General features: G+C 43.8%; 1 protein-coding gene across 3 annotated transcripts in view; it reads left to right on the forward strand.

Moving 5' to 3' along the window:
- ASXL1 (ASXL transcriptional regulator 1) overlaps positions 1-27871 on the forward strand; it is a 262106-nt gene that overhangs the window by 167195 nt on the left and 67040 nt on the right. For all 3 annotated transcript variants that reach the window (XM_030211279.1, XM_030211281.1, XM_030211280.1), the window contains exons 7-8: positions 20540-20674; positions 20983-21146. In XM_030211279.1, the coding sequence (XP_030067139.1) occupies positions 20540-20674; positions 20983-21146 (299 nt within the window). The remainder of the gene's footprint in view (positions 1-20539; positions 20675-20982; positions 21147-27871) is intronic.

Consider the following 27871-nt stretch of genomic DNA (forward strand, 5'->3'; position numbering starts at 1 on the left):
GCTTTTGACTGGCTCCAGAGTAGCTTAGCCGACATCAAAGTGTCTGTACCGGGCGATCTGCCTGTTGGAGGGAGGCTTATATTTTTTCACCAAAGGTGGCCTCTGATAACCTCCGACAGGTGGGTTCTTCAAATAGTCTGGTCCGGGTACGCTCTCAATCTGGAATCGAAGCCTCCAAATTGCCCACCGGGAGCTCAATCTTTCAGTTCCCACCACAAGCAGGTACTTGCAGAGGAACTCTCCGCCCTGCACAGCGCCAATGCGGTCGAGCCCGTTCCACCCGGGAAAGAAGGGCTGGGATTCTATTCCAGGTACTTCCTTGTGGAAAAGAAAACAGGAGGGATGTGTCCCATCCTTGACCTAAGTGCCCTGAACAAATATCTGGTCCGAGAAAAGTTCAGGATGCTTTCCCTGGGCACTCTTCTTCCCATGAGTCAGGAAAACGATTGTCTATGCTCTCTCGACTTAAAGGACGCCTACACTCACATTTTGGTGCTTCCAGACCACAGGCAGTACCTTCGATTCCGTCTGGGACCTCAGCGTTTTCAGTACTGCGTACTGCCCTTTGGTCTCACATTTGCGCCCAGAGTATTCACAAAGTGCTTGGCAGTTGTCGCAGCATCGCTACGCAGACTGGGAGTGCATGTGTTCCCTTATCTAGACGATTGGCTGGTAAAGAACACCTCGGAGGCAGGGGCTCTACGATCCATGCAGATTACTATTCAACTGCTCAAACTACTGGGGTTTGTCATCAACTATCCCAAGTCCCATCTGATTCCCGTGAAGAAATTGGAATTCATAGGAGCTCTGTTGAACACACAGACGTCTTGAGCTTATCTTCCCCAGGCACGGGCGGACAACCTTCTGGCCCTCGTGTCATCTCGAGCATCCCAACAGATCACAGCTCGGCAGATGTTGAGACTTCTGGGCCACATGGTCTCCACAGTTCATGTGACCCCCATGGCACGTCTACACATGAGATCAGCTCAGTGGACCCTAGCTTCCCAGTGGTTTCAAGTGGGGGATATAGAGGATGTCATCCATCTTTCCACCGAATTTTGCAAATCCCTTCACTGGTGGACCATTCGCTCCAATCTGACCTTGGGACATCCATTCCAAATTCCTCAGCCACAAAAAGTGCTGACGACGGATGCATCCCTTCTGGGGTGGGGAGCTCATGTGGATGGGTTCCACACTCAAGGAGTTTGGTCCTTCCAGGAAATGCATTTTCAGATCAACCTCTTGGAATTGCGAGTGATCTGGAATGCCCTAAAGACTTTTAGAGATGGGCTGTCCAACCAAATTATTCTTATGCAGACAGACAATCAGGTTGCTATGTATTACACAAACAAGCAGGGGGGCACCGGATCTCGCCCTCTGTGTCAGGGAGCCGTCAGAATGTGGCTTTGGGCGAGTCAGCACGGCATGCTTCTCCAGGCCACATATCTGGCAGACGTAAACAACGAATCATACATCACCTTGGGCTACACAATTTTTTTGAATGTTCACTTAATGCAATTTAAAAATAAATCTACACCCCCAAAAAATTTTTGTGTATAAAAATATGCTCAGTCCGTGCCTGGTGCAACCATTATATCCTCGGGGAGAATATGTGGTCATATCACAGTTGGAACCATCACTGCACATTTGATGTTCCAACTCCCTAATGTATGTACATACATCCAGACCAGATGTAAGGCCTTCACCATATATTGGATAATGTAATAAACTTAAATTAACACATTTGTATATTTAAGTTTATTACATTATCCAATATATGGTGAAGGCCTTACATCTGGTCTGGATGTATGTACATACGTTAGGGAGGTGGAACATCGAATGTGCAGTGATAGTTCCAACTGTGATATGACCACATATTCTCCCTGAGGATATAATGGTTGCACCAGGCACGGACTGAGCACATTTTTATACACACACACTTTTTTGGGGTGTAGATTTTATTTTTAAATTGCATTAAGCGGAAATTCAAAAACAATTGTGTAGCCCAAGGTGATGTATGATCTGTTTTGCAGACTTGGTGATTTACAAATAGCTTCCATATTCATAAGGCGTAAAAAACGGCCTGGCTGACAGGTTGAGCAGGATCATGCAACCTCACGAGTGGTCTCTGAACATGGATGTTGTCCACAAGATCTTTCGAGCGTGGGGCACCCCCTCGGTGGATCTTTTTGCCACTCAGTACAATCACAAAGTTCCTCAATTTGTTCCAGGCTCCAGGCCCACGACAGGCTAGTGTCAAATGCCTTTCTCCTTCATTGGGGGACGGGTCTCCTGTATGCCTATCCTCCCATTCCTTTAGTGGGGAAAACTCTGCTGAAACTCAGGCAAGATCGCGGAACCATGATTCTGATAGCACCTTGCTGGCCTCGTCAGATTTGGTTCCCTCTTCTTCTGGAGTTGTCCTCCAAAGAACCGTGGAGATTGGACTGTTTTCCGTCACTCAAAACGAGGGGTCGCTTCTACATCCCAACCTCCAGTCTCTGGTTCTCACGACCTGGATGTTGAGAGCTTAGAAGTTGCCTCTTTAGGCCTCTCAGAGGGTGTCTCCCGAGTCTTACTTGCTTCCAGGAAAGATTCCACGAAAAGGCGTTATGGTTTTAAATGGAGGAGGTTTGCCGTCTGGTGTGACAGCAAAGCTTTAGACCCTTTCTCTTGTCCTACACGGACCCTTTACACTTATTGGTATCTGGTCTTAAGACTAACTCAGTAAGAGTTCACCTTAGTGCAATCAGTGCTTATCATCACCGGGTAGAAGGTCAGCCTATCTCTGGACAGCCTTTAGTTGTTCGTTTTATGAGAGGTTTGCTTTTGTCAAAGCCCCCTGTCAAACCTCCACCAGTGTCATGGGATCTCAATGTCGTTCTCATCCTGCTGATGAAACCTCCTTTTGAGCCACTGAATTCCTGCCACCTGAAGTACTTGACCTGGAAGGTCATTTTCTTGGTGGCTGTTACTTCAGCTCGTAGAGTCAGTGAGCTCCAAGCCCTGGTAGTTCATGCTCCCTACATTAAATTTCATCATAACAGGGTAGTCCTCCGCACTCATCCTAAGTTCTTGCTGATGGTGGTGTCGGAGTTCCATCTGAACCAGTCAATTGTCTTGCCAACATTCTTTCCCCGTCCGCATACCCGCCCTAGTGAGGACAAGTTGCATACCTTGGACTGTAAGAGAGCATTGGCCTTTTACGTGGAGCGGACGAAGCCCTATAGACAGTCCGCCCAAATGTTTGTTTCTTTTGATCCCAACAGGATGGGGGTTGCCATCGGAAAACGCACAATCTCCAATTGGCTAGCAGATTGCATTTCCTTCACGTACGCCCAAGCTGGGTTGACTTTGGAGGGCCATGGTTGCGTCAGTAGCTCATCTAAAGTCAGCTTCTATTGAAGAGATTTGCAAGGCTGCAACGTGGTCATCAGTCCACACATTCACATCTCACTACTGCCTACAGCAGGATACCCGATGCGACAGTCGGTTTGGGCAGTCGGTGTTACAGAATCTGTTTGGGGTTTAGAATCCAACTCCACCGTCCTAGGCCCATTTCTGGTCTGTTCCAGGCTGCACTCTCACTTGTGTTTGTTTTTAGGTCAATCTCAGTTATGTCCTCGCCGTTGTGAGGCCCAGTTGACCATTGTTCATTGTTTTGAGTGAGCCTGGGTGCTAGGGATACCCCATGCGTGATGATGTCCAGCCTGCTTGTCCTCGGAGAAAATAAAGATACTTACCTGTAGCAGGTATTCTCCGAGGACAGCAGGCTGGACATCATCACAACCCTCCCTCCTCCCGTTTGGAGTTGTTCTTTTCCTCTTTGCTTGTTATACAACTGAGGGAAGCGCGCGGGCGGGAAGTCACTCGTGCATGCGCGGTACGTTGTCCCCGCGCCTGTCGTGCTGCTTCTAGAAGCTTTTAAAGTTTTTTTTTTTTTTTTTTTCTTTAAATTCCGGAGCTCCATGCGTGATGATGTCCATCCTGCTGTCCTCGGAGAATACCTGCTACAGGTAAGTATCTTCATTATGTTGGAAACCGAGGAAGAGCCCAGGGCAGATATGTTGGCTGGCCTGGACTATGAGTGTCTAAGGAAGGGGTCACAGTACCTTTGCACCCTATCCTTAGGGAATCACTGACGAGGGACTGGGAATCTCCCCTCTGTGCACCAAAGAAGGTGGATACATAGTAGTATATCCAGAAGGCTCTCAAATTCCAGAAGGCCCATTTGCCACACCTTCTCTGGTAGTCGTATCCGCCCTCAAGCAAGCTAGGAGCTCCTGGAGTAATGCACCGGCACCCCCAGAGTTATTGAAATTGAAGCGTGAATGTTGAAAACTTGAGCGTAAGCGGTGTAAAGATAAATCCAATGAATCCAGGGTTATTTGCAGTGTTTAAATTCATAGCTATATAAAAGCCACAGACTTGGCTAGGAAAAGTTATTACTCTGAACTGATTGGAAAAGACTATCTTAGCATCAAACAACTGTTCTCAATTGTTAACTCACTTGTTAAGCCTCCAGATTCTCTGAGTTTTGTAAAAGAGGGAATTCCTTCAGCGAACCAGCTAGATAAGTATTTTCAGGAGAAGGTGCATAAGCTTAGAGCTGTTTTTACTTCCCTTGGTAATGACCCTGATTGAATTGTAGATTCATCCCCGAGGAAAGATATTCCTATAAAGACTTTGGCACTACTCGTTGGTCTGTTTTTTTTCCAATCTATTTCAGAAATAATGTCTCTTATTGGATATTTGTCCTCCTTATTTAATGAAAATGGCTCCATCAGTCTTTCATGCTAATTTATATTCATGGATTGAGTCCCAGTTGTCTTTTGAAAAATTTCCTGATAGTTTGTCTGAAATTATTATTATACTAATACCAAAGGATTTCAGCCAACCTAAACATTTGGTGTCCAACTATAGGCCGGTGGCCTCAATTACATTTTTTACAAAATTAATGGAAGGTATGGTGACACTACAACTTGTTCAATACCTTAACTTGCACAACATCCTTTCTGTTTCCCAATCTGAATTTTGTGCCTTTTTTTTTTTTTAGTACAGAAACAGTGTTGTTCTTTCTTTTAGATCATGTTCAAACCCTGTTGAGCAAAGGGAAAAGTGCATTGTTACTCCAATTTTACTTATCTTTGGCCTTTGATTTAGTGGACCATACTCTTCCTTTTACGAAATCTTGAGGATTTGGGAATTATGGGGAATGTTTTGAGTTGTTTTAGAGGCTTCTTGTCCAGTAGATCGTATAGCGTTAAATTGCATGGCTCACTGTTGGACGGAAATGGTTTTCTTTGTTATATTTATGCTGATGATATTTTTGTGCTAATCCTGATTCCATCAGTCTTAGAAAAATGGATGCATGCCCATAGGTTATAACAATACAGAAAAAATGAAATTTCTGTGTTTTAATACTAACCCAGATTAAATTCCAAAGTCTGTTACTATTAATTACTACTACTAATTAACATTTCTAAAGTGCTACTAGGGTTACGCAGCGCTGTACAATTTAAACATAGAAGGACAGTCCCTGCTCAAAGAGCTTACAATCTAAAAGACAAGAGAACAAACTAAAGACAAGTGAACAATCTAGAGGACGAGTGAACAGTTAATCTGATAGGGTGGATAGATTGGGGCATTTTATATTTCTCGAGCGGTTGGTTGTTAGGATCTTGGGAGTTCAAGTAGACAGTTCCATCTCCTTGGAAGCACAAACCAATACATTAGTTAAAAATTGTTCTTAATGAGAAAACTGCGCACTATTTAAAAAAAAATTTTAATCAACCAATAAGAGTGTCTAGTGCATGCATTATTATTGTCATCCCTTCATTATTGCAACTCAGTTTATCTGAGTGGCACAAAGAGGCTTCTGAAGAAGCTTCAAACTGTGCAAAATAATCTTTGAGCTATCAAATTTGAGAGTTTCCCCTGTTTTATGTTAGACTTCATTGGTTACCAATTTAAGTTAGAGTGCTTTTTAAATTAGCTTGTTTTCTATTTTTTAAAACATTTCAATTTATTTATTTGTGCCATTTATATCCCACATTATCCCAAACAAGTTGAGTTCAATGTGACTTACAGTAAACAGTATAGGATACATAACAAAGAATAGTGCATAAGAAAGTAATTTGTTGTAAGAATCCAATTTTACAAACATTACAATTTATTTGTGCCATTTATTTGTTGTCAATTGTGAAACTGTTGTAGTCGTTTTGGTCAAATAGGTTGGTAATGACCATGAATTTAGTTTTTTCTTTATTTAGCTTTAGTTTGGATTCTGAGGCCCAGGTTTCCATGAAACAAGCCAAATTTTGCCTTTTGTAAGATGTATTGAATGTTCTTTTTGAAGGTTATGTATATGGTAGCATCGTCGGCATATATGAATGTTTTGAATCTGGTGTTTGTAGTCTGTTACCTAGTGGTGACATAATTAAATTAAACAGAATGGGCGATAGTGGAGAACTCTGATGGATGTCACAGTCCGGTGACAAAGGAGAGGATAAGGTTCCTTTTATTTTCACTTTGTAAGATCTTGATTTCAGGAATCCTTGAAACCATTTGTGGACTGTGCCACATATGCCAAAGTTGTCTAGTATGTTTAGTAGGATATTATGATCTACTACATCGAATGCGCTAGACATATCGAACTGCATTATCAAGATCTTAGACCCCATGCTAATTTCTTTTCTGAGATTTGATACTAGGGTAGTAAGGACAGTCACGGTGCTTATAGCATGGTCTGAAACCTGATTGCGATTTGTGTAGTAGGGAGAAATGTGAAAGGTAGCAGCAATGTCAAAGAAAATTAGGGAAGCGAATAAAATGGGCAATGTAGTAATAATCGGGGATTTCAATTATCCACATATAGACTGGGTTAATGTAACATCGGTACACGCCAGGGAGATAAAATTTCTTGATGAAATCAAGGACAGCTTCATGGAACAGCTGGTTCAGGAGCCGACAAGAGAAGGAAAAATACTAGACTTAGTCCTTAGTGGAGCTCATGATCTAGTGCGGGGGTAACGGTGTGAGGGCCACTTGATAACAGTGATCATAATATGATCAATTTTGATATTGGCATTGAAGTGAACTTAGGAAATCAAATACACCAGCGTTTAACTTTAGAAAAGGTGATTACAACAAGATGAGAAAAACGGTGAAAAAAAGACTGAAAGGAGCAGCTCACAGGGTAAAAAAACTTGCATCAGGCTTGGATGCTGTTTAAAAACACCATCCTAGAGGTACATGACAAATATATTCTGTGTATTAGAAAAAGGGAAAAAAAGACCGAACGTCAGCCGGCGTGGCTAAACAGTAAGCTAGAGGAAGTAATTAGAGCCAAAAAACAATCCTTCAGAAAGTGGAGAAAAAAACCAACTGAAAGTAACAAGATCAAACATAAGGAATGCCAAGCCAAATGCAAAGCAGAGATAAGGAGGGCAAAAAAGGACTTTGAAAAAAAGGTAGCTTTAGAAGCGAAAAGACATAGTAAAAAATTTTTTTAGATGCATTAAAAGCAGGAAGCTGGCTAAAGAATCGGTTGGGCCGCTGGACGAAAATGGTGTTAAAGGGGCGATCAGGGAAGACAAAGCCGTAGCGGAGAAATTAAATGAATTCTTGGCTTCGGTCTTCACCGAGGAGGATTTGGGAGGGACACCAGTGCCGGAAAGCGTATTTGAAGCAGGTGAGTCGGAGAAACTAAACGAATTCTCTGTAAATTTGAAGGATGTAATGGGTCAGTTCTGCAAATTGAAGAGTAGTAAATCACCAGGACCTGATGATATTCATCCTAGAGTATTAATAGAACTGAAAAATGAACTTGTAGAGCTACTGTTAGTAATATGCAATCTATCCCTTAAATCAAGTGTGGTACCGGAAGACTGGAGGGTAGCCAATGTTACGCCGATTTTTAAAAAAGGTTCCAGAGGAGATCTGGGAAATTGTAGACCGGTGAGTCTGACGTCGGTACCGGGCAAAATGGTAGAGGCTATTAAGAATAAAATTACAGAGCACATACAAAAACATGGGCTGATGAGACAAAGTCAGCAAGGATTTAGTGAAGGGAAGTCTTGCCTCACCAATCTACTGCATTTTTATGAGGGGGTGAACAAACATGTGGACAATGGGGAGCCGGTGGATATTGTGTATCTGGATTTTCAAAAGGCGTTTGACAAAGTGCCTCATTAAAGACTCCAGAGGAAACTGGAGAGTCATGGGATCGGAGGTAGGTTATTACTATGGATTAAGAACTGGTTGAAAGATAGGAAGCAGAGAGTAAGATTGAATGGTCAATATTCTCAATGGAGAAGGGTAGTTAGTGGGGTCAGATCACACAAAATTATTCAGGGTCGTCAAGTCGCAGGAGGAGTGTGAAAGATTACAGGAGGACCTCGCGAGACTGGGAGATTGGGCATGCAAGTGGCAGATGAAGTTCAATGTTCACAAGTGCAAAGTGATGCATGTGGGTAAAAGAAACCCGAATTACAGCTATGTCATGCAAGGTTCCGCGTTAGGAGTCACAGACCTAGAAAGGGATCTGGGAGTCATCGTTGATGAGACATTAAAAACTTCTGCTCAGTGTGCTGTGGCAGCTAAGAAAGCGCACAGAATGTTGAGTATTATTAGGAAAGGGATGGAAAACAAACACAAGGGCGTTATAATGCCGTTGTATCGCTCCATGGTGCGACCGCACCTAAAATATTGTGTCCAATTCTGGTCGCCGCATCTCAAAAAAGATATAAAGGAATTAGAGAAGGTGCAGAGAAGGGTGACGAAAATGATAAAGGGAATGGAACAACTTCCCTATGAGGAAAGGCTGAGAAGGTTAGAGCTCTTCAGCTTGGAGAAAAGGCGGCTGAGGGGGTGATATGATAGAAGTCTACAAGATAAGGAGCGGAATAGAATGGACAGATGTGAAGCGTTTGTTTACACTTTCAAACAACAACAAAACCAGGGGACACAAGATGAAGCTAGAATATGGTAGATTTAAAACAAATAGGAGAACGTTTTTCTTTACTCAGCGTGTAGTTAGACTGTGGAACTCGTTGCCAGAAAATGTAGTGACAGCAGCTGGCCTTACGGAATTTAAAGGAGGTTTGGACAGATTCCTGAGGGAAAAGTCCATTGAACATTATTAAGAATTTAAGTTTTTATTTTTTATTTTTTTTTTTGGGGGGGGGGGGGGGGGTTGCCAGGTTCTTGAAGCCTGGATTGGCCGCTGTCGGAGACAGGATGCTGGGCTTGATGGACCATTGGTCTTTTCCCGGTATGGCGGTACTTATGTACTTTTGTACGTATGTAGGTAGTCCATAGTTTGTGCTGCTACTATTCCTTCCATTGCCTTTATCATTAAAGGAATGGAGGCTACTGGTCTGTAGTTTTACATCAATTATGGTGATTGAATTGTTTTTTTGGTATTGGTGTTAAGATAATGGACCCTTTATTATCAGGGAAAGTGCCATGGAATAGTAGGAAGGAGATATGCTGCTGAAGCAGATTAATGAATTCATTAGGCACTTTGCTTCCTTCATAAGGATACATTGTGAGGTAGAATATTTTAGGAGGTAATGTTTTACTGTGTCATGGGTTGGTAGTTGGAAGACCAGATTCTGTTGGTGGCTATTCCTGTATGTGTGTCTTGACTGTTTTTCATAAATATCTTGATGATTGGTTTTTAATAATTTGAGTACTCCTTTTCTGATTTTAACTATTTTTTGTTCTAAAAAAGTGTCTCCCATCGAATACTTGACATAGTGCTGAAATTAGAATAAGGTAATGTAGTAATCAAGGACAGTGATCTAGGCACCTGGGCAGTAAGGATCATTGCCACCCCCCCACCCCACCCCCCTCCCGGCAATCCCTTCCCGTTCCATTCAAGTCACTGGTTCTGCATCTGTTGCAAGAAGCAGTAGGCACTCCCATGGCAATGCACTACAAGGCTCGTGTGAGAGAGAGAATGTGAGCACAGCTGCTATCAATCAGTGCAGGCCCTGCTGCCACGGAACCTTTCCTTTTCTAGCATAGTCTGGCTGCTGCAACAAGTCTCCAGGTATCTCAAAGCATCCTTTTCTCTGTGCAGGAGCACTGACAGCTAAATTGGCCCCTGCCGCTGACGCCAGAATGTGTCTCTTCCATAGCAAGCCCTTGTGGAAGTTGCGGTGGATGGCCAATATAGCTGCTGGTGCCCCTGCACAGAGAAAAGGAAGCTTTGAGTCAGTACCCAAGAGATGGGAGATGCTGGAGCACAAGAGGGGGTCCCCAGACCTGGGGACCGAGAGGGATGTCGGCAGTGCTTTTTTTTTTTGTAGGAAAAAAAAGGTACAGGTACTTATACAATGCAAGCTTAGGGGCGGGGTCACTATGGCTCTGCCCATACAGTAGTCACACCCTTTTTACCGGCATCATTGAAAATATTTTCTCCAATTTGTTTTAAATTTACTACTGTAGGGGTATATATCCAGGAGGACAACTCCTAATATATATATCCTGAGGTACTTAGCTGACAGAACACTACTAAATAGACTCGTGTCTAGGGGAAGCGTACCTCTTTGGCCCAATGGCTAGCTAGCTGTGCTGGAAAAAGGAACAATGCCACAGATGGAATATATATTATTTATTAGGTAAAGAAATATATATTTAAATAGTTCTGAAGCAAAATGCCATGCAAAATACAAAATAACTTGCTATAAAAATAGATTATCACCAAAATATAGATAACGATATATGATAATCCTAATGAACTAACTAAATGAGTGATTACACAACCAATCACAATACTGATATCCTAATGATTATTATGAGAACTTACATCACACCTCTTATGCAAAATACACAGTTAGCAGCTAAAATCACAAACCATAAGTCATGACATAAAACCCATCTGTCTCAGACAAAAGCCAAGGATTAATTATCCCCATGACCATAGGTAGTATATCCTGTTATCTCACCTTGCCGTCTGTGGCAGACTTCCATTGGTAAAAAAGTGGATTCCTCCTCTGAGACTCAAACTGAAGCCTCAGCGAGTCTTTCAGTCTAGGAATAAGTCAGATCTACAGTGAAACCTCGGTTTTCGTCGATAATTTGTCCGAAAACTATCGACGAAAACCGAAACTGATGAAAACCGAGGCAACAAGCAATTTTTCTTTTAAATGAATAAAAAAGACTAGTGTATAGAATAAATGAACATTTATCATGGCATTTACCTTTCTGAAGACTCTTCTTGGTGTATGGAAAATGGAGAGAGAGGAGCAGAGAGTATTGTTTGGAAGGGGGATCCCCCTCCATAAGGACACTATCTGGGGGGGGTCACTTCCCTTGTTCTTTTGCCACTAGGACCAGCTTCTGGGGGGGGGGGGGGTCACTTCCCCTCTTGTTCTTTTGCCACTAGGACCAGCTTCTGGGGGGGGGGGGGGTCACTTCCCTTCTTGTTCTTTTGCCACTAGGACCAGCTTCTGGGGGGGGGGGGGGGGGGGTCACTTCCCTTCTTGTTCTTCTGCCACTAGGAGCAGCTTCAGAGTCTGTGGACCCATGCCGCACAAGAAACGTGTCCAAAGAGGTTTGTTTCTGTCGCCTCTTTAAGATTTGCCTAAAATGGGGCAACACATTATCATTGAACAAGTTGCAGACACGGCTTGCAACAGCTTTGTCTGGGTGATTTTTCTCCAGAAACACCTGTACTTTACTCCACATGGAGAGGATGTCCTTAATCTCTGAAGAAAGCACATTCTCTACTGTTTCTTCCTCATTATCCGAAGCAACTTCTTCATCTGCCGTCTGTTGCACTTCTAGTTGAAGGTCTTGCAGCTCTTCAGTGGTGAGTTCTCTGTGGTCATCCACCAACTCTTCCACATCCTCACCGCTCACCTCCAAACCCATGGAATTACCTAAATGAACAATTGACTGCACAACATGTGTAGGGTCATCAGGTGAAGGATCTAACCCTTCTAAATCTCTCTCATGCACACATCCTGGCCATAATTTCTTCCATCCACAATTTATCGTCCTGGATGTCACGTCCTGCCAAGCCTTACCTATGAGGCTGATGCAGTTGAGAATGTTGAAATGGTTTTTCCAGAACTCTCTTAAGGACAATTCTGTATCTGATGTCACTTCAAAGCACCTTTGAAACAATGCTTTTGTGTACAGTTTCTTGAAATTGGAAATGACATTCTGGTCCATGGGCTTGATGAGTGGTGTGGTATTAGGGGGCAAGAACTTCAATGATAAAACTGAACTGCTCCAACAGTGCATCTTCCAAACCTAGAGGATGTGCAGGAGCATTGTCCATTAACAGGAGGCACTTAAGGGGCAAATGATTTTCCTGGAGGTATTTTTTCACACTCGGGCCAAACACTTCATTCATCCACTCAGTGAAAATTGCCCTCGTGACCCATTTCAAGTCTGGCCTTTTCACATATGATGGCCTCAGAAACAGAATCGCCATCTGTTTTTGATTGATCCAAATCCTATATAATAATACACACCTCCAACGTTCTAACCTGCCTGGGACCGTGGCTCCCTCGGAGGTGGTCTTCTAGGCAGGCTAGAACGCACTGATGTCAGAGACTTTAGTGACAGCTGATTCCAAGGCAAGGGAATCAGCTGTCAGTGCGCCGCTCCCTGCCACTTCGGAGCAAGTGGCAGGGAGCAGGGCAACACAGACACCCCCCCTTACCTTATCACCAAACCACTCCCCCACCCGACGAACATCAACACCCCGGCCAGGCAGGGGGAGGAGTAGGGAATCAGCTCTCAGTGCCCCCCCCCCCCCTCGGCTCACCACCCGCAGCTGCCAATACTAACACTGTCCAGCCGCTGCTGCTTCTCTTGTTGAGCAGCAGCGGCCTGGACAAAAAGAAAAAAAACAAAATAAAATTTCAAACCTGAAACAGTGCTCCGTAGACAGCCAGCTGGCATTGGCTGTCGTCTCTGCAGCCGCTCCTCCTCTCCCCTGCACGTCACTGCCCCTGGAGGAAGACCCCAGAGGAGCGCAGCGATGTCATGGGGGAGAGGAGGAGCAGCTGCAGAGACGACAGCCAATGCCAGCTGGCTGTCTACGGAGCACTGTTTCAGGTTTGAAATGATTTCTTGCTTTTTTCTTTTTGTCCAGGAGAAGCAGCAGCGGCTGGACAGTGTTGGTATTGGCAGCTGCGGGTGGCGAGGGGGTTTATATGCCCGGGGGGTAGGGCTTGGGTGATGCTCCGGGGGGGGGGGGGGGGGGAGGGTCTTCGGTGATGCGCCGAGGGGAGGGGGCTCTGGAACTCAAGAGGGAGGGGGGATTACCTTGCTAGCACCTGTTTCATCTGTTTAGGAAATGGGCCTTTTTTTACTAGTTAATAACTGTTCCACATCTTCAATTGTTTGTGATCTCTGTTTTGTTATTGCATTCACACCTTTTGCTACTTTTGCCTCCTTTATTGCTTCCTTTTTTGCAACGATTGAACTTATCGTGGATGGTGACTTCCCGTACATGCGGGCGATTTCAGCATTCTTAATGCCACTATCGTATTTTCCAATGATTTCCTTCTTCAACTCAATCGTGTTCCTGTCCTCCTTCTTTGAAGGACTGCTGCCCATAGAAACCTTTTTGGGTCCCATGATGAGAGCAGGGACTTTGATACAGGCACTCAACCAGCAGCAGCAGTAGTGTGGCAAAACGACGAAATTTGAGTCCTAATACCTGCAGGGACTTTGATACAGGCACTCAACCAGCTGTAGTAGTAGTGTGGCAAAACGACGAAATTTGGGTCCTAATACCTGCAGGGACTTTGATACAGGCACTCAACCAGCAGTAGTGTGGCAAAACGACGAAATTTGGGTCTGAAAACAGCAGCAGTGTGATCCCACAACCGGAAACAACACCCCAGAAGAACGACACGTGAGAACGCAAGATAAGCTGCGTGGTCACGCCGATGAAATCCGAGGCGATCGACGAAAACCGAGACAAAATTTTTGTGAAAACAAATCGACGATAACCGAAACCGATGAAATCCGAAGTCAACGAAAACCGAGGTTTCACTGTATATTCTGGATGCAGATGACACAGTCATTAGGTAAGACTGTATATTGTAGCTGAGCTAACTTTGTGAGTTTGTTACAAGGTATGCAGTTCACTGGTGTTTAGGAAATCCATCTCTTGCTCTTTCCGAGCCTTCTATCCATCTGCCAGTCTTCTGGTCTTCTCTCTCTCTCCTCTTCTTCAGTCCAACGTTTTGGCATCCACGGGTCAGATGGTACCTGTGGACCAATCACAGATGGTGTAATAATGTCCAGCCAGTTTCATGGTCATGAAGAGAGCCTTTGTTGTAGCCATGAAACTGTTATCGATGGCATGCAAACCTCCCTGTCTGATCCTATACTCCTGGAGCCATCCACACCCCACCTCCCCGTGCCCTGCTCAGATATCACCCCTTTTTTTCTTTTCTATCTTTTACTCCCACCTGGGTTGGGAATCCCTCCCTCTCTCAATTTCTCTTGAAACTTCTCACTCTAATCCCCCCCCCCCCCCTTTCGATCTGGCAGCTCCCTCTGGTTTACATTTCAACTTGTTTCTTCCACACAGCAGCGTTTCAGAGATGGTTGCCTGTGTCAGCCCCTCTGCAGAAACAGGAACTTACATCATGGGAGCTGGGTGTGGCAGAGAGGAGACTCCAGGGCCGGCACAGGCAGCTGTGATATGGCAAGCAAGAACAGCAAAAAGGATAAGGACCGTGGGAAGCCAACAGAGGACAAAATGGCGGCGACCACAGGGACTGCAGTTACCCAATTTACAGAGTCGTCCCTCTCTGACTTGATGGCAGCAATCTCTAAAGTGCTAGAAGCATGCTTGGAACAGCTTTCTGCCCAAATATCCCACTTGGACACTCTTCTGATCGGCATTGGAAATAGCACTATGGAGCGAGAGACCAGAATTCCCACTATGAAAGATGACACTTGTGCGTTGCGGACAGAGCTGTAATCCTTGCACGCACAGGCAGCCAAGCATTATGAACACCTAGAGGAGTTGGAAAACCGCTCTTGCTGTATAAATTTAAGATTCTTGGGCTTTCTGGAATTGACTTTGAATGCTCACATTTTGCCCCTCAGAGGAGTGGATAGCAGACAACTTCTCTCTGGTGAGGCTAGATCGGGCTCACATTTTGCCCCTCAGAGCAGTGGATAGCAGACACCTTCTCTCTGGTGAGGCTAGATCGGGCACACCGTTTACGGGCACCAACATGATGATTCAACTATCCCCATCATATGGAGGTGTTAAGGTACTATTGTCTGAACAGGGATAAGATTATTCTGCTGACTTATTAGAAAAATAAAGGTATTTTGGCCCAATTTGCTCAACGCTCGCAGAGTTGAAGGTCTGGTTCATGTTTCTCTATCCGTCCCTCCTAAAAATCTGTCATGGCAGAGCCTGGTGACAAATAGATACAATGGAGAAGGCCCAGGAGTTTCTGAGTGGCCTTAATGTGCCTGCTGGAGAGGACTTGCAGTCTGGATGATTGTTTGTGGGCACATATTACCAAAGGATGAATACTATTTGGTGTGTAGCAGTTGCGTTTGCTTACTTATAAGTACAAAAGTACATAAGTGTTGCCATACTGGGACAGACCGAAGGTCCATCAAGCCCGGCATCCTGTTTCTAGCAGTGGCCAAGCCAGGTTGCAAGTACCTGGCAAGATCCAAAAACAGTACAATGTATTTTATGCTGCTTATCCTAGAAATAAGCAGTGGATTTTTCCCAAGTCCATCTTAATAATCTCTTATAGACTTTTCTTTTAGGAAGTTATCCAAGCCATTTTTAAACCCCGCTAAGCTAACTGCTTTTACCGCATTCTCTAGCAAATAATTCCAGAGTTTAATTACGTGTTGAGTGAAGAAATACTTTCTCTGATTTGTTTTAAATTTACTACTTTGTAGCTTGATCACGTGCCCACTAGTCCTAGTATTTTTGGAAAGCGATTCACGTCTATCCATTCCACTCCATTCATTATTTTATAGATCTCTATCATATCCTCCCCTCAGTCGTCTTTTTTCCAAGCTGAGAGCCCTAGCCGTTTTAGCCTTTCCTCATAGGGAAGTCGTCTCATCCCCTTTATCATTTTCGTTGTCCTTCTCTGTACCTTTTCTAATTCCACTATATCTTTTTTGAGATTCGATGACCAGAATTGCACACAGTATTTGATGTGATGTCGCACCATGGAGCGATACTAAGGCATTATAACATTCTCACTTTTGTTTTCCATTCCTTTCCTAATACCTAACATTTTATATGATTTCTTAGACACAGCCGCACACTGAGCAGAGGGTCCCAGCTAGATGGCAGCTAGATCCCTTTCCCTATGGAACTTTGGAAGGCTAAGTGCTTTGAAAATATGCCTCTTTGTGTCGTCAGCAAATTTAATTACCTCACTAGTTACTCCCATCTCTAGATCATTTATAAATATGTTAAAAAGCATTGGTCCCAGCACAGACCCCTGGGGAACCCCACTATCTACACTTCTCCATTGAGAATACTGACCATTTAACCCTACTCTCTGCTTTCTATCTTTTAACCAGTTTTTAATCCACACTAGAACACTACCTCCATTCCCATAACTCTCCAATTTCCTCTGGAGTCTTTCATGAGGTACTTTGTCAAACGCATTTGAAAATCCAGACACACAATATCAACCAGCTCACCTTTATCCACATGTTTGCTCACCCCTTCAAAGAAATGTAATAGATTGGTTAGGCAAGATTTCCATTCACTAAATCCATGTTGCCTTTGTCTCATTAATCCATGCTTTTGAATATGCTCAGTAATTTTGTTTTTTATAATAGTCTCTACCATTTTGCCCAGCACCAACTTTGGGCTCTCCAGTCTATAATTTGCCAGAATTCCTCTGGCACCTTTTTAAATAAAATTGGTGTTACATTGGCCACCCTCTAATCTTCTGGTAACAAGCTCGATTTTAAAGATAAATTACATATTACTAACAATAGTTCCGCCAGATCATTTTTCAATTCTATCAGGGATGAATACCATCCGGTCCAGGCGATTTGCTACTCTTCAGTTTGTCAAATTGTGCCATTACATCTTCCAGATTTTTAAAGATTTCATTCAGTTTCTCCAATTCGTCAGCTTTGAATACCATTTCTGGCACCAGTATCTCTCCCAAATCTTCCTCGGTGAAGACCAAAGCAAAGAATTTATTTAATATTTCCGCTATGGCTTTGTCTTCCTTGATTGCCCCTTTTATCCCTAGGTCATGTAGCGGTCTAACGGATTCTTTTGCCAGCTTCTTGCTTTTAATATACCTAAAAAAGTTTTTGCTATATTATTTTGCTCTAGCGCAACCTTTTTTTTTTTCAAATTCCCTCTTTGCCTTCCTTATCAGAGCTTTGCATTTGACTTGACATTCCTTATGCTGATTCTTATTATTTTTAGTCTGATCCTTCTTCCATTTTCTGAAGGATGTTCTTTTAGCTCTAATAGCTTCCTTCACCTCACTTTGTAACCATGCCGGCTGTCGCTTGGCCTTCCTTCCTCCTTTTTTAATATGTGGAATGTAACCGGGTTGGGCTTCCAGGATGGTATTTTTGAACAGCATCCATGCCTGATGTAAATTTTTGACCTTTGCAGCTCCTCCGTTTTATTTTTTCCACTGTACTTCTCATTTTATCATAGTCTCCTTTTTGAAAGTTAAATGCTAACATATTGGATTTCATGTGTGTACTTACTCCAGAGCCGATATCAAATCTAATCATATTATGATCACTGTTATCAAGCGGCCCCAGCACCATTACCTCCTGCACCAGATCGTTCGCGCCACTAAAGACTAGGTCTAGAATATTTCCTCGTTGGCTCCTGTACCAGCTGCTCCATAAATCAATCCTTAATTTTATCAAGGAATTTTACCACCCTAGCATGCTCTAATGTTACTTTACCCAGTCAATATCAGGGTAATTGAAATCACCCATTATTATTGTGTTCCCCAGTTTGTTAGCTTCCCTAATTTCTGATAACATTTCTACATCTGTCTGTTCATCCTGGCCAGGTGGATGGTAGTACACTGCTATCACTATCCTTTTTTCCTTTACACATGGAATTTCAATCCATAGGTCCAAGATGTGTTTTGTTTCCTGCAGAATTTTCAATCTGTTTGATTCAAGGCCCTCCTTAATATACAATGCTACCCCTCCACAAATTCGATCCACCCTATCACTATGATATAATTTGTACCCTGATATGGCAGTGCCCCATTGGTTATTCTCCTTCCACCAGGTCTCAGAGATGCCTATTATATATAATTTTTCATTTAATGCAATATATTCTAACTCTCCCATTTTATTTTTTAGGGTTCTGGCAGTCGCATTTAGACATTTCAAACTGTTTGTTCCTATTTACATCTTGCTCAGCAGTTGACAGTGTTAATTTGCAATCTTTTGTCTGATTTTTATTTGTGGTCACCTGATCTACTATGGTCTCTTTTGCAACCTCGCTATTGGGATACCCTATCTTTCCTATTTTGGCGATATCTTTGAAAGATACCTTGTTCCAACCCATGCGTTTTTGAATGGCTGTTGGCCTTCCCCCAGGTTCTAGTTTAAAAGCTGCTTTATCTCCTTTTTAAGTGCTGATGCCAGCAGCCTGGTCCCACCATGGGTAATGTGGAATCCATCCTTCCAGAATTGACTCCTCCTTCCCCAGAATGTTGCCCATTTCCTTACAAATTTAAAACCCTCCTCCCTACACAATCGCCTCATCCACGCATTGAGACTCCAGAGCTCTGCCTGTCTCTTGGGCCCTGCGCATGGAATGGGTAGCACTTCGAATAATGCTACCCTAGAGGTTCTGGATTTGACCTTTCTATCTAAGAGCCTAATTTTGGCTTCCAGAACCTCTCTCGCACATTTTCCTATGTCATTGGTACCCACATTTACCAAGACTTCTGGCTGCTCCCCAGCACTATCTAAAATCCTCACATCCACCAGTCACCCAGCTATCTACATGCCTAATAATTGAATCACCAACTACAATAGCCATCCTAACCTTTCCCTCCTGGGCAGTATGAATGAGGAGAAAGTCAGCTTTTATTTCTCTGTTTATACAGAACTTTCTTCTGAGGCCACCCATCAAGCCTCCTACAGTTTCATGGAACATCAGTGATGTCTAGCTACTTGATACCTGCAAACTGAAGTGCGTGACCTGGAAGGTCATGTTTTTGGTAGCAATAACTTCAGCATTCTAAATTCCTTTGTAAGGTAGTGTCATCCTGCTAGTATTTTTTCGTAGGCCTTTTGCCCACAAAGGTGAAAGCACAGTGCACACATTGGATTGCAAGAGAGCCTTCTACTTGGAGCAGACGAAAGGTCTTGGAAAATCCACTTAAATTTTTTTTCTTGTGACCCTAACAAGATGCAGGATGCCATCAATAAACGTACTTTATCCAATTTGTTGGCAGACCACATTTCTTTTACTTATGCCCAAGCAGGGTTGATTCTTTAGAGTCATTCAGAGCTATGATGGTGTCAGCCTACTTGAGAGAACCTCCATAGAGGAAATTTTCAGGGCTGCAACACAGACATCTATTCATATATTAACATCTCAGTACTGTTTAGAAAGAGGCTCCTAGTGTGATGGTAGGTTTGACCCGGCATTCGTCTAGATTCTGTTTGGGAATTAGAATCCAACTCCATCCTGGTTAGGCCCATTCCTTTTTTGTTCCAGGCTTTCCCCCTCCCCCCAAACACACAGAAATGTAATATGCCAGTTTCCCCTTTTTTATTCTGTTGAAGGTCATCTGTAGCTAAGGAGCTTCATTCTGTGTGGACTTGTTGTCATCTTTGTCCTCTGATAAAACCATGTTACTTACCTGTAGCAGATGTTCTTCATGGACAGCACAGTTGAAGTCCTCATATATCTACCCATCTTCCCAAACAGTTATATCCTACTCTTAACTAATTAGACTGAAGTGGTCTCTTGTGACAGAGACACCACTTTTCATATCTTGTCATATTCTCTTCCTCTTTTGCCTTCACCAAGTCATCCTCAAAATTCAAGAAGGTATTAAAGCTGGCTATTTGAGTTTGCCTTTGCCCAGGTTCTGGAGGTGGAGAGCTGATGCCTGTTTCCTGTTCTAGTTCTCTGTTACTTAGGCTGCTCTTTTCTTTTCCCGTTTACCATATAAACATATAGTTTTGTGCTTTCCCTTTTTGATTCTTCCTACTTTATTGTACCCCACTTTCCTAATCTTTGAGTTTTAAAGGTGGTCTCAAATATAAATGTGAATGAAGAAAAATAAAAACCCAAACATTTAGTGTCGCAAAGCTGGAGTGGTTTCCCCCATACAGATTCTGTTGTTGACATCACCCATGCTCTGAAGACTGAGCCCTGCTGTACATGGAGAACACCTGCTATATGGGTAAGTAACTTTGGTTTCTTCTCACCAATATATGGTTTCTCCTGTTGAAGATACTTTTGCAGATAGTAATTGAGCCTTGCATGTGTACTGTTGTCTGCTTTGTTTGGTAGATTTCTGTTTGGTTTGTGTTTTAGCGTTCACAGGCAGACATGCCAATGAGATGAGCAGTACATCAAGCACCAACTATAATGCTTTGCCAGTGTGTAGTTCCAACTTGCGTAGCAGTACCCCTCCACCTCACTTGCAAAGTATAAGGAAAACTTCAGGGGGTAAGTTTTTTAATCAAAAGGAAGCAAAAAGATAGATGTCATAGATTGTCAGTTGTAGCTAGACTGTTTTGGGGAGTATGCCCCAGTGCTCTGTGGAAGGTGGGTGATGTTACAGAAGTAATAGTTGGGTTATTTGGCAGTAAATGGAAGCAGCAGAAACTTATTTCCCCAAAGTAGTTGTAAACAGATAAATGTAATACAGGAAAATCTGCGGTGTTTTGATCTGGATAAGGGTCATAAAGAGTAGTTCACTGATTTGATCTGAACTCTAAGACGAAAATTCAGTTTTATCTGTCCTGAATTTGCAGGGCAAGTGAAGCGAAACAGAGGGGAAGAGATTGATTTTGAAACTCCAGGATCCATCCTTGTGAACACAAATCTACGTGCAGTGTTAAATCCTCGAACGTTCAGTTTTTTGCCATCCCACTGTCAGCAACAGCTGCTACTTCTGCTGCCAGAGGTTGACAGACAGGTAGGAAAAAAAAGCAGGACTGTCTGTTGGGGTACAAGATGTATTTGGGAGTTGGCGGGGCAGCCTGACCAGAGTGTGGTTTATTTTTATTTTTTCTAATTTTTAAATTTATTTTTTTAAATCAATTCCTCTTCTCTGTGCTGCAGGGGCCTGCAGGAGAAAGTGAATAGCAATGATGCCCTGCATGGAGCACTGTACAACTGCATTGTAAAAAAACAGCAGTGGTGGCAGAGGATGAAGTAGGCTAAGGCATTGCTGCTGCTCCCTTGCTAGCCTGATCAGCAGAGGAAGAGAAGGATTATTGGAGGAAAGAATAGCTAGAAGATGATTTTGAAAGAGGCTGGGTGAATTTGAGTGTATATGAAAGGGGAACTAGGAGGAAAAGGATGTGTGCATGTGCATCTTGGCACTGAGGATTGTGGGGGTAAAGCAATGTTACTTGTAGCAGGTGTTCTCTGAGGATAACAGGATGCTTATTCTGACTAATGAGGTGACATCACTGATGGAGCCCCGACGTAGAGGCTTCCCAGCGTTCTGTTTCTAGAAGCATCGTACCACTCATGCACACATGTTCCCACTCGCTGTCATCACAGAGGACCAGACAGTCTCTATAATAGCTGATAGAATGCAACTCCAAGGGGAGGTGGGCAGGGCACTCATAAGCATTCTTCTGTCCTTGGAGACCACCTGCTACATGTAAGTAACTTTGCTTTCTCCAAGGACAAACAGGATGTGGTATTCAGAGTGGTTCATGCTATCCAAAAAGAAAAAAAGGAGAAGATATGGCCTGCAACAAGTAAGGCCTACAGAACAATGTAGGACTTCAGGCACAGGCAGCTCCTTGTGACTCTGGGCAAGTCACTTAACCCTCCATTGCCCCATGTAAGCCGCATTGAGCCTGCCATGAGTGGGAAAGCGTGGGGTACAAATGAAAAAAAAATAAATAAATAAAATAACTATAAACTATAGTTGTAATAATTTTTTGAGGACAGCCTGGAAATGAAATAAATGGGCCTCGGGGGTGGACAGCCTGGAAATGAAATAAATGGGCCTTGGGGGTGGAGTTAGATTTTAAACCCTGAATAAATTCTGAAGGACTGTCTGACCAAACCAGCTGTATCGTCAAGAGTCCTGTTCTAGGCAGTAATAAGATGTGAATGTGTGGACTGAGGACCACGTTGCAGCTCTGCAAATCTGCTCTATAGAGGCTTCCATGGCTCTAGCATTGAGCCATGACATGAACCTCTAGAGTTAGCTCAACATGGGCATGTGAAGAAGATGCAGTCCATTAGTCAGTTGGATAGCGTGCGTTTACCAATGGTAGCTCCCCATCCTGTTGGGGAAAGCCAGGTGGACTTATGGGTTTGTCTGCTCCAGATAGAAGGCCAAGGGTCTTTTGCAGTCCAAAGTGTACAGTGCACTTTCACCAGGTTGGACATATGGTCTTGGGAAAAATGTTGGCAGAGCAATTGACAGGTTAAGATGCCATTCTGTGACACTACCTTAGGAAAGAATTTGGGATACGTATACAGAACTATATTGTTGTGATGAAATTACATTGAAATTACATATAAGGTGGATCAGCTACAAGTAGGACCTTCCTTAGCAGCCTCTAGACCGATCAAGATGCTTGGGTTATGCATGATTACCCAGCATAGGGAAACAGAGCACTGATTCTGAGAATTGTATAAGAACACTGTGCAGTTCCCAGCCAGTCAGTATTTCTCAGTCTCTCTTTCCCATTTACAGTTGTGGTTCTTGGGGAGGGGGGGGCAGAGAGTTTCCTGAGAAATTGTGCTAATAGTAGCAGACTGAAAGAGCTGTGAATTGGGTTGGCAGTGGGGCACCATTTTAGGGAGTTTCCTGCTGAAGTTTTCTGTGCTACCTGGTAGCTTCCTTATGTGTGAAGGCCCCGTGGCACCGACTGGAATTTTCCCGCATGAGCGCAGACAAGCCGTGTTGCTGCCATGCATGTGGAAATCAGGGTGATAGTGCTCTGAGCTCCTTGTCAGCTCTGTGGGAAGCTGAAGTCCAAGGCAGTTGCCAGAGCAGATTCGCTACAGGGGGGCAGTCCCAGTCAGGCGACTGTGTTGGTGGAATCACTTTAGCTGGATCATTCTGTGGTGGCTGCATCTTTGGCTGGAACCACTGCCATTTTGGATTAGACCCACCAGTTAGAGCTCCTTCCTTGTTTTATCCAATTGAGATTTCCTTCCTGGGTCCCATAGCAGCTGGTGGCGGGGGTTGTCTTTGTGGGGATTGGTTTCTCCCCAGGGTTCATTTATTTCCTGTACAGAGCCTGTCAGTAAGGGGTCCATTGGGGTGGGGGGTAGCGCGGTGCCCCTGAGGAGGGGCAGAATCCAAGACTAGCTAACATCCTAGGGTGGATGGGGCTGCAGAATTAGCAGGCATTGAACAGGATTGATAGGAGGACTTTTCATACCCTGAGTAAGTCCCTTCACTGGAAGGGCACCTTCCTCCTGGGGAGGATCCCATAGTGGTTTGCATCAGGAAGAGCTGGCGGAGTTGATAACACTAGTAGGGTCCACCTTCTTACCATGGCTAAGAAGGTGGACCCTACTAGTAAAGGAAATAAGGTGGCCATCTAAGTCCTTCCCATGAATGAAGACCTTTGGGACGTGGCCCATACGGAGTGGAAGTCTCCAGACATGCCCTGCAGAGTGGTGGCTCGAACGATAGGCAAACTGTACCCTGTTCCTGAAGAAGGCAGAGATTCCTTCCATCCTCCCACTGTGCACACAATCACAAAGAACTACTATACCAGTAGATGGTGGAGCTGTGCTTAAATATCCCTAGGCGAGGTGGAGACCTTATTGAAGCATACTTTTGATCTGTCCACTTTGGCCCTGGCTTCCCATCTGTGGAGGGTTGGTGGCCAGGGCATGCTTTCAGTGGGCTGAGAGACAAGGAGGTAGCTAAGCTGGAGATTGGCTCTTCTTTCTTAGTGGATGCCTTGTATGACCACCTCAGGGCTTCGACTAAGAATATGGCTCTCTCGATGGGGGCTGTAGGATTTTATGCTCAAGAAGTTGAGCGGCGGATGTAGTATCTGTCTAAGCTGTGTACACTTCCCTTTCACAGTTCTATGCTCTTTGGAGAAGATTTGGATAAAGTTGGTGCGGAGGATAAGCCCCAAGATGTGGGTAGAGGTGTCTCTACACAAGGTCGTTTTCAGATGTTAGGCGGTACCATCCAGGTAGATTCAGTGGGACTCAGAGTCCGTTCAGAGAATCCAGGCCTTTCAAGGAGGCCGTTGAAGGGGGGGGGGGGGGGGGGGGGGGCAGGGAGCCTGGTGCAGGTGCCCCTGGTCGAAATAGAAACTCAATGACATTGTAGGTGTCCAGCCTCTGGTGACGATAGGTGTCCGGTTAATGAATTTTTACCAGAGATGGACCCAGATTACTTTGGACCAGTGAGTCTTCGAGATTGTTCAAGATGGACATTCTCTGTAATTTGAGTGATCTCTGCCAGATTTATATGTAGTCTCCCCTGCTACTCCCAGTGGAAAGTGGAGGCTGTCAGGGACATGCTACAGAGGCTATTTGATTTGCTGTCCGTGGGCAGACAGCAGTCTGATTTTTGCTACAGGATATTTGTAAGGCGGTAGTTTGGTCGTCTTTGCACTCCTTTGTGAAGCATTATAGAATTGATGTGCAAGCGTCTCTGGATGTGGCATTTGGAGCCAGGGTGTTGGAGTCCAGTCTCCAGGGGTCCTGCACTTGAGGATATTGCTTTGGTACATCTCAAGCATCTTGACCAGTATGGAGGAAGAGAAGGAGGAAGGAGAAATTAGGTCTTACCTGCTAATTTTCTTTCCTTTAGGCCCTCCAGACTAGTCAAGAGCTCGCCCGCTGTCTAGAAGAAAATGGAGACACAGACATTGCTGCCACTGTTTCAGTATAGTGTTTGGTTTCTGTTTTTTTCCTGTTCAGTGCCTTCAGGCCTTTCAGTCTGTTCCAGTATTCCTTCAGAGAAAAACAAACGAGAGAACAGAAAAGCAAGACATATCCTTGATTGGATTTCCAATGTTCTTCAGAGGAACAGTCATTTGGGGCAGGGGGCAAAGGGATTTGGTCATTGGTTCCCAAACCTGGTCCTGGAGGCAGCCCAGCCAGTCAGGTTTTCAGGATATCACCACAGTGAATATTCATGAGAGAGTGCCTCCACAGCATTCAAATCTATCTCATGAATATTCATTGTGGGTATCCTGAATGTGACTGTCTGGGGTGCCTCCAGGATCAGGTTTGGGAACCACTGGATTAGGTTCTTCCTCCTTTCATCTGCTTTGTTTAGTAGAAATACTGGCTGGCGGGGAACTGCACATGATTCTTTTACAATTCTCAATCAGTGTTCTCAGTCTCTCTACTTGTAGGCATTCGTAACCCAAGCATCTTGACCGGTCTGGAGGGCCTAAATGAAGGGAAATTATTTATTTATTTATTTATATCATTTATACCCCACAATTTCCCACCACTGGCAGGCTCAATGTGGCTTACAACATTTAGTTAACAAACAGGAAATTATAATAAATGGAAAGTGATATGAGGGGCGGAAAGGTACAGGGTTAAGAGAAAGTAGTTAAGTCCACAAGATCTTTAGAGGAGTTGGGAGTCCAGGAATCACAGAGGCAGGACGGGATCTTTAAGGTAAGCTTGACCAAATAAGTAGGTCTTGAGAGACTTCCTGAAAGATGATCATGAACCGTTTTTACAGATTTAGGTAATGTATTCCACAAATGAGTGCTGATATAGGAAAAGGTGGAAACATATGTGGTTTTATACTTGAGACCAGAACACGCAGGGTAATGGAGGTTTAAGTATGAACGAGAAGATCAAAGCGAATTCCTTGGTGGTAAGTTGACACGGGCATCCATATATGCTGGAGCTGCTCCGTAGAGGATCTTATGGACTAGGGTGCAAATTTTAGAAGTTATTCGCTCCTGTACAGGAAGCCAGTGTAATTTCTCATGAAGAGGTCTGGAACTGTTGAACTTTGATGCTCTGAAGATGTCGATCTGCTGTGTTTTGGGCAGTTTGTAGTTTTTTGAGAAGTAGGTCTCTGCACCCTGCGTATATGCCATTGCAGTAATTGATTCAGTTTAAGACTAGTAATTGGACTAAATTACAAAATACTCCTCTTGGGCAATAAGGCTTTAATCGTTTTAGTTTCCAGAGAGAGAAGAATATTTTCTTGGTGGTTGAGGTGGTATGATCCAACAGTGTTAAGTTCCTGTCCACAATAACTCCTAGTATTCGTAGACTCTCAGAAATGGGCAGGGTAAGGCCTTGTGCGTTTAAAGCGGGTCTGAATTTGTTAAAGGGAGAAGAAAGAATAAGGCAATGTATTAAGCTTTAATTTGAAGGAGTTAGCCCAAGTGAGCATGGTGTTTATCCCAAGTCTGATTTCATTAGTTATTTCGGTGAAATTTGTCCGAAAAAGGGATGTAAATAGTTACGTCATCTGCATAGATAAATGGGTGAAGACCAAGCTTTGAAAGGGCTGTGGCCAGGGGAATCAGCATTACGTTGAAGAGAGTAGGGGAAAGCGGTGAGCCTTGAGGCACACCACAGACTGGTTGCCATGGAGGGGATAAACTTGAGTTGGACTTGGTAGGTTCTGGTGGTTAAGAAACCTTTCAGCCATGCTAGAACATTTCCGCCGGCTCCGAAGTAGTTGAGGAGTCTTAACAGGATGGTGTGGTCCACCATGTCAAAAGCACTTGACAAGTCAAATTGTAGTAGAAGAATGCTTTTCCCTAATGCTATTTCTTGCTTGAAGTTTGACAGAAGTGTGACGAGCACTGTTTCAGTGCTGTGAAGTGTACGAAATCCCGACTTCGATTCATGTAATATGAAGAACCTATCCAGATATTCACTGAGTTGTTCATTCACCATGCTCTCCATTAACTTTACAAATAATGGGATTGATGCAATTGGTCGATAGTTAGTTAGATCAGTGCTATTTGTTTTGGCATCTTTTGGAATTGGGGTGAGTAATATGTTTCCATGGGGCCCAGGGAAGAATCCATTTCCTAGCATGAAGTTTAAATGCTGCGTTAGATCAGTGACGAAGCAAGTAGGGACGCTTTTAAGTAAGTAGTTTGGGCATATGTCCAAGTAGCAAAACTTACTGGAAAATCTGTGGATCTCTTGCGTAACAGAATCGACGGTAAGTGCGGAAAAGTGCAAAAATGTTCTGTCTGCTGGGTACCCTTCTAAATCTGGAGCTAGGTCATTTAAGAATTGGTCTAATCCGGAGCTGCACTGAGGTAGGGAACGCTGGAACTTAAGTATTTTACCTTTAAAGAATACGGCAAGCTGATCAGCAGATGGGATGGCAAGTGTAGTTGAGGTGAGCGCTGTAGTATCTAACAATTTGTTGACATAGAAGTATAGTTTTTTTTTAAGTCTCTGTAATCTGGCCCTACTTTGGTTTTATAGTATAATGTTTTAGATTTTCTAATTGCATATTTATATGCTCATTGAGATTTTTTCCAGGCAATGAGGTTAAGATCATCCTTCTGTTTTCTCCAGGCTCTTTCACGCCTCCTAGTAATGACTTTGAGTTCTTTTAGGTCTTCAGTGAACCACGGCGGAACTATTTGCCGCCTGGATGTGCGTGTTTGAATTGGAGCTACTGCGTCTAATACACCTCTGCATTTTTCGTCCCATTGCGAGAAGAAGTCTATTGAATCTTTCTCCGAG

This window comes from Microcaecilia unicolor, chromosome 8, assembly GCF_901765095.1.
Source record: "Microcaecilia unicolor chromosome 8, aMicUni1.1, whole genome shotgun sequence".
NCBI lineage: Eukaryota > Metazoa > Chordata > Amphibia > Gymnophiona > Siphonopidae > Microcaecilia > Microcaecilia unicolor.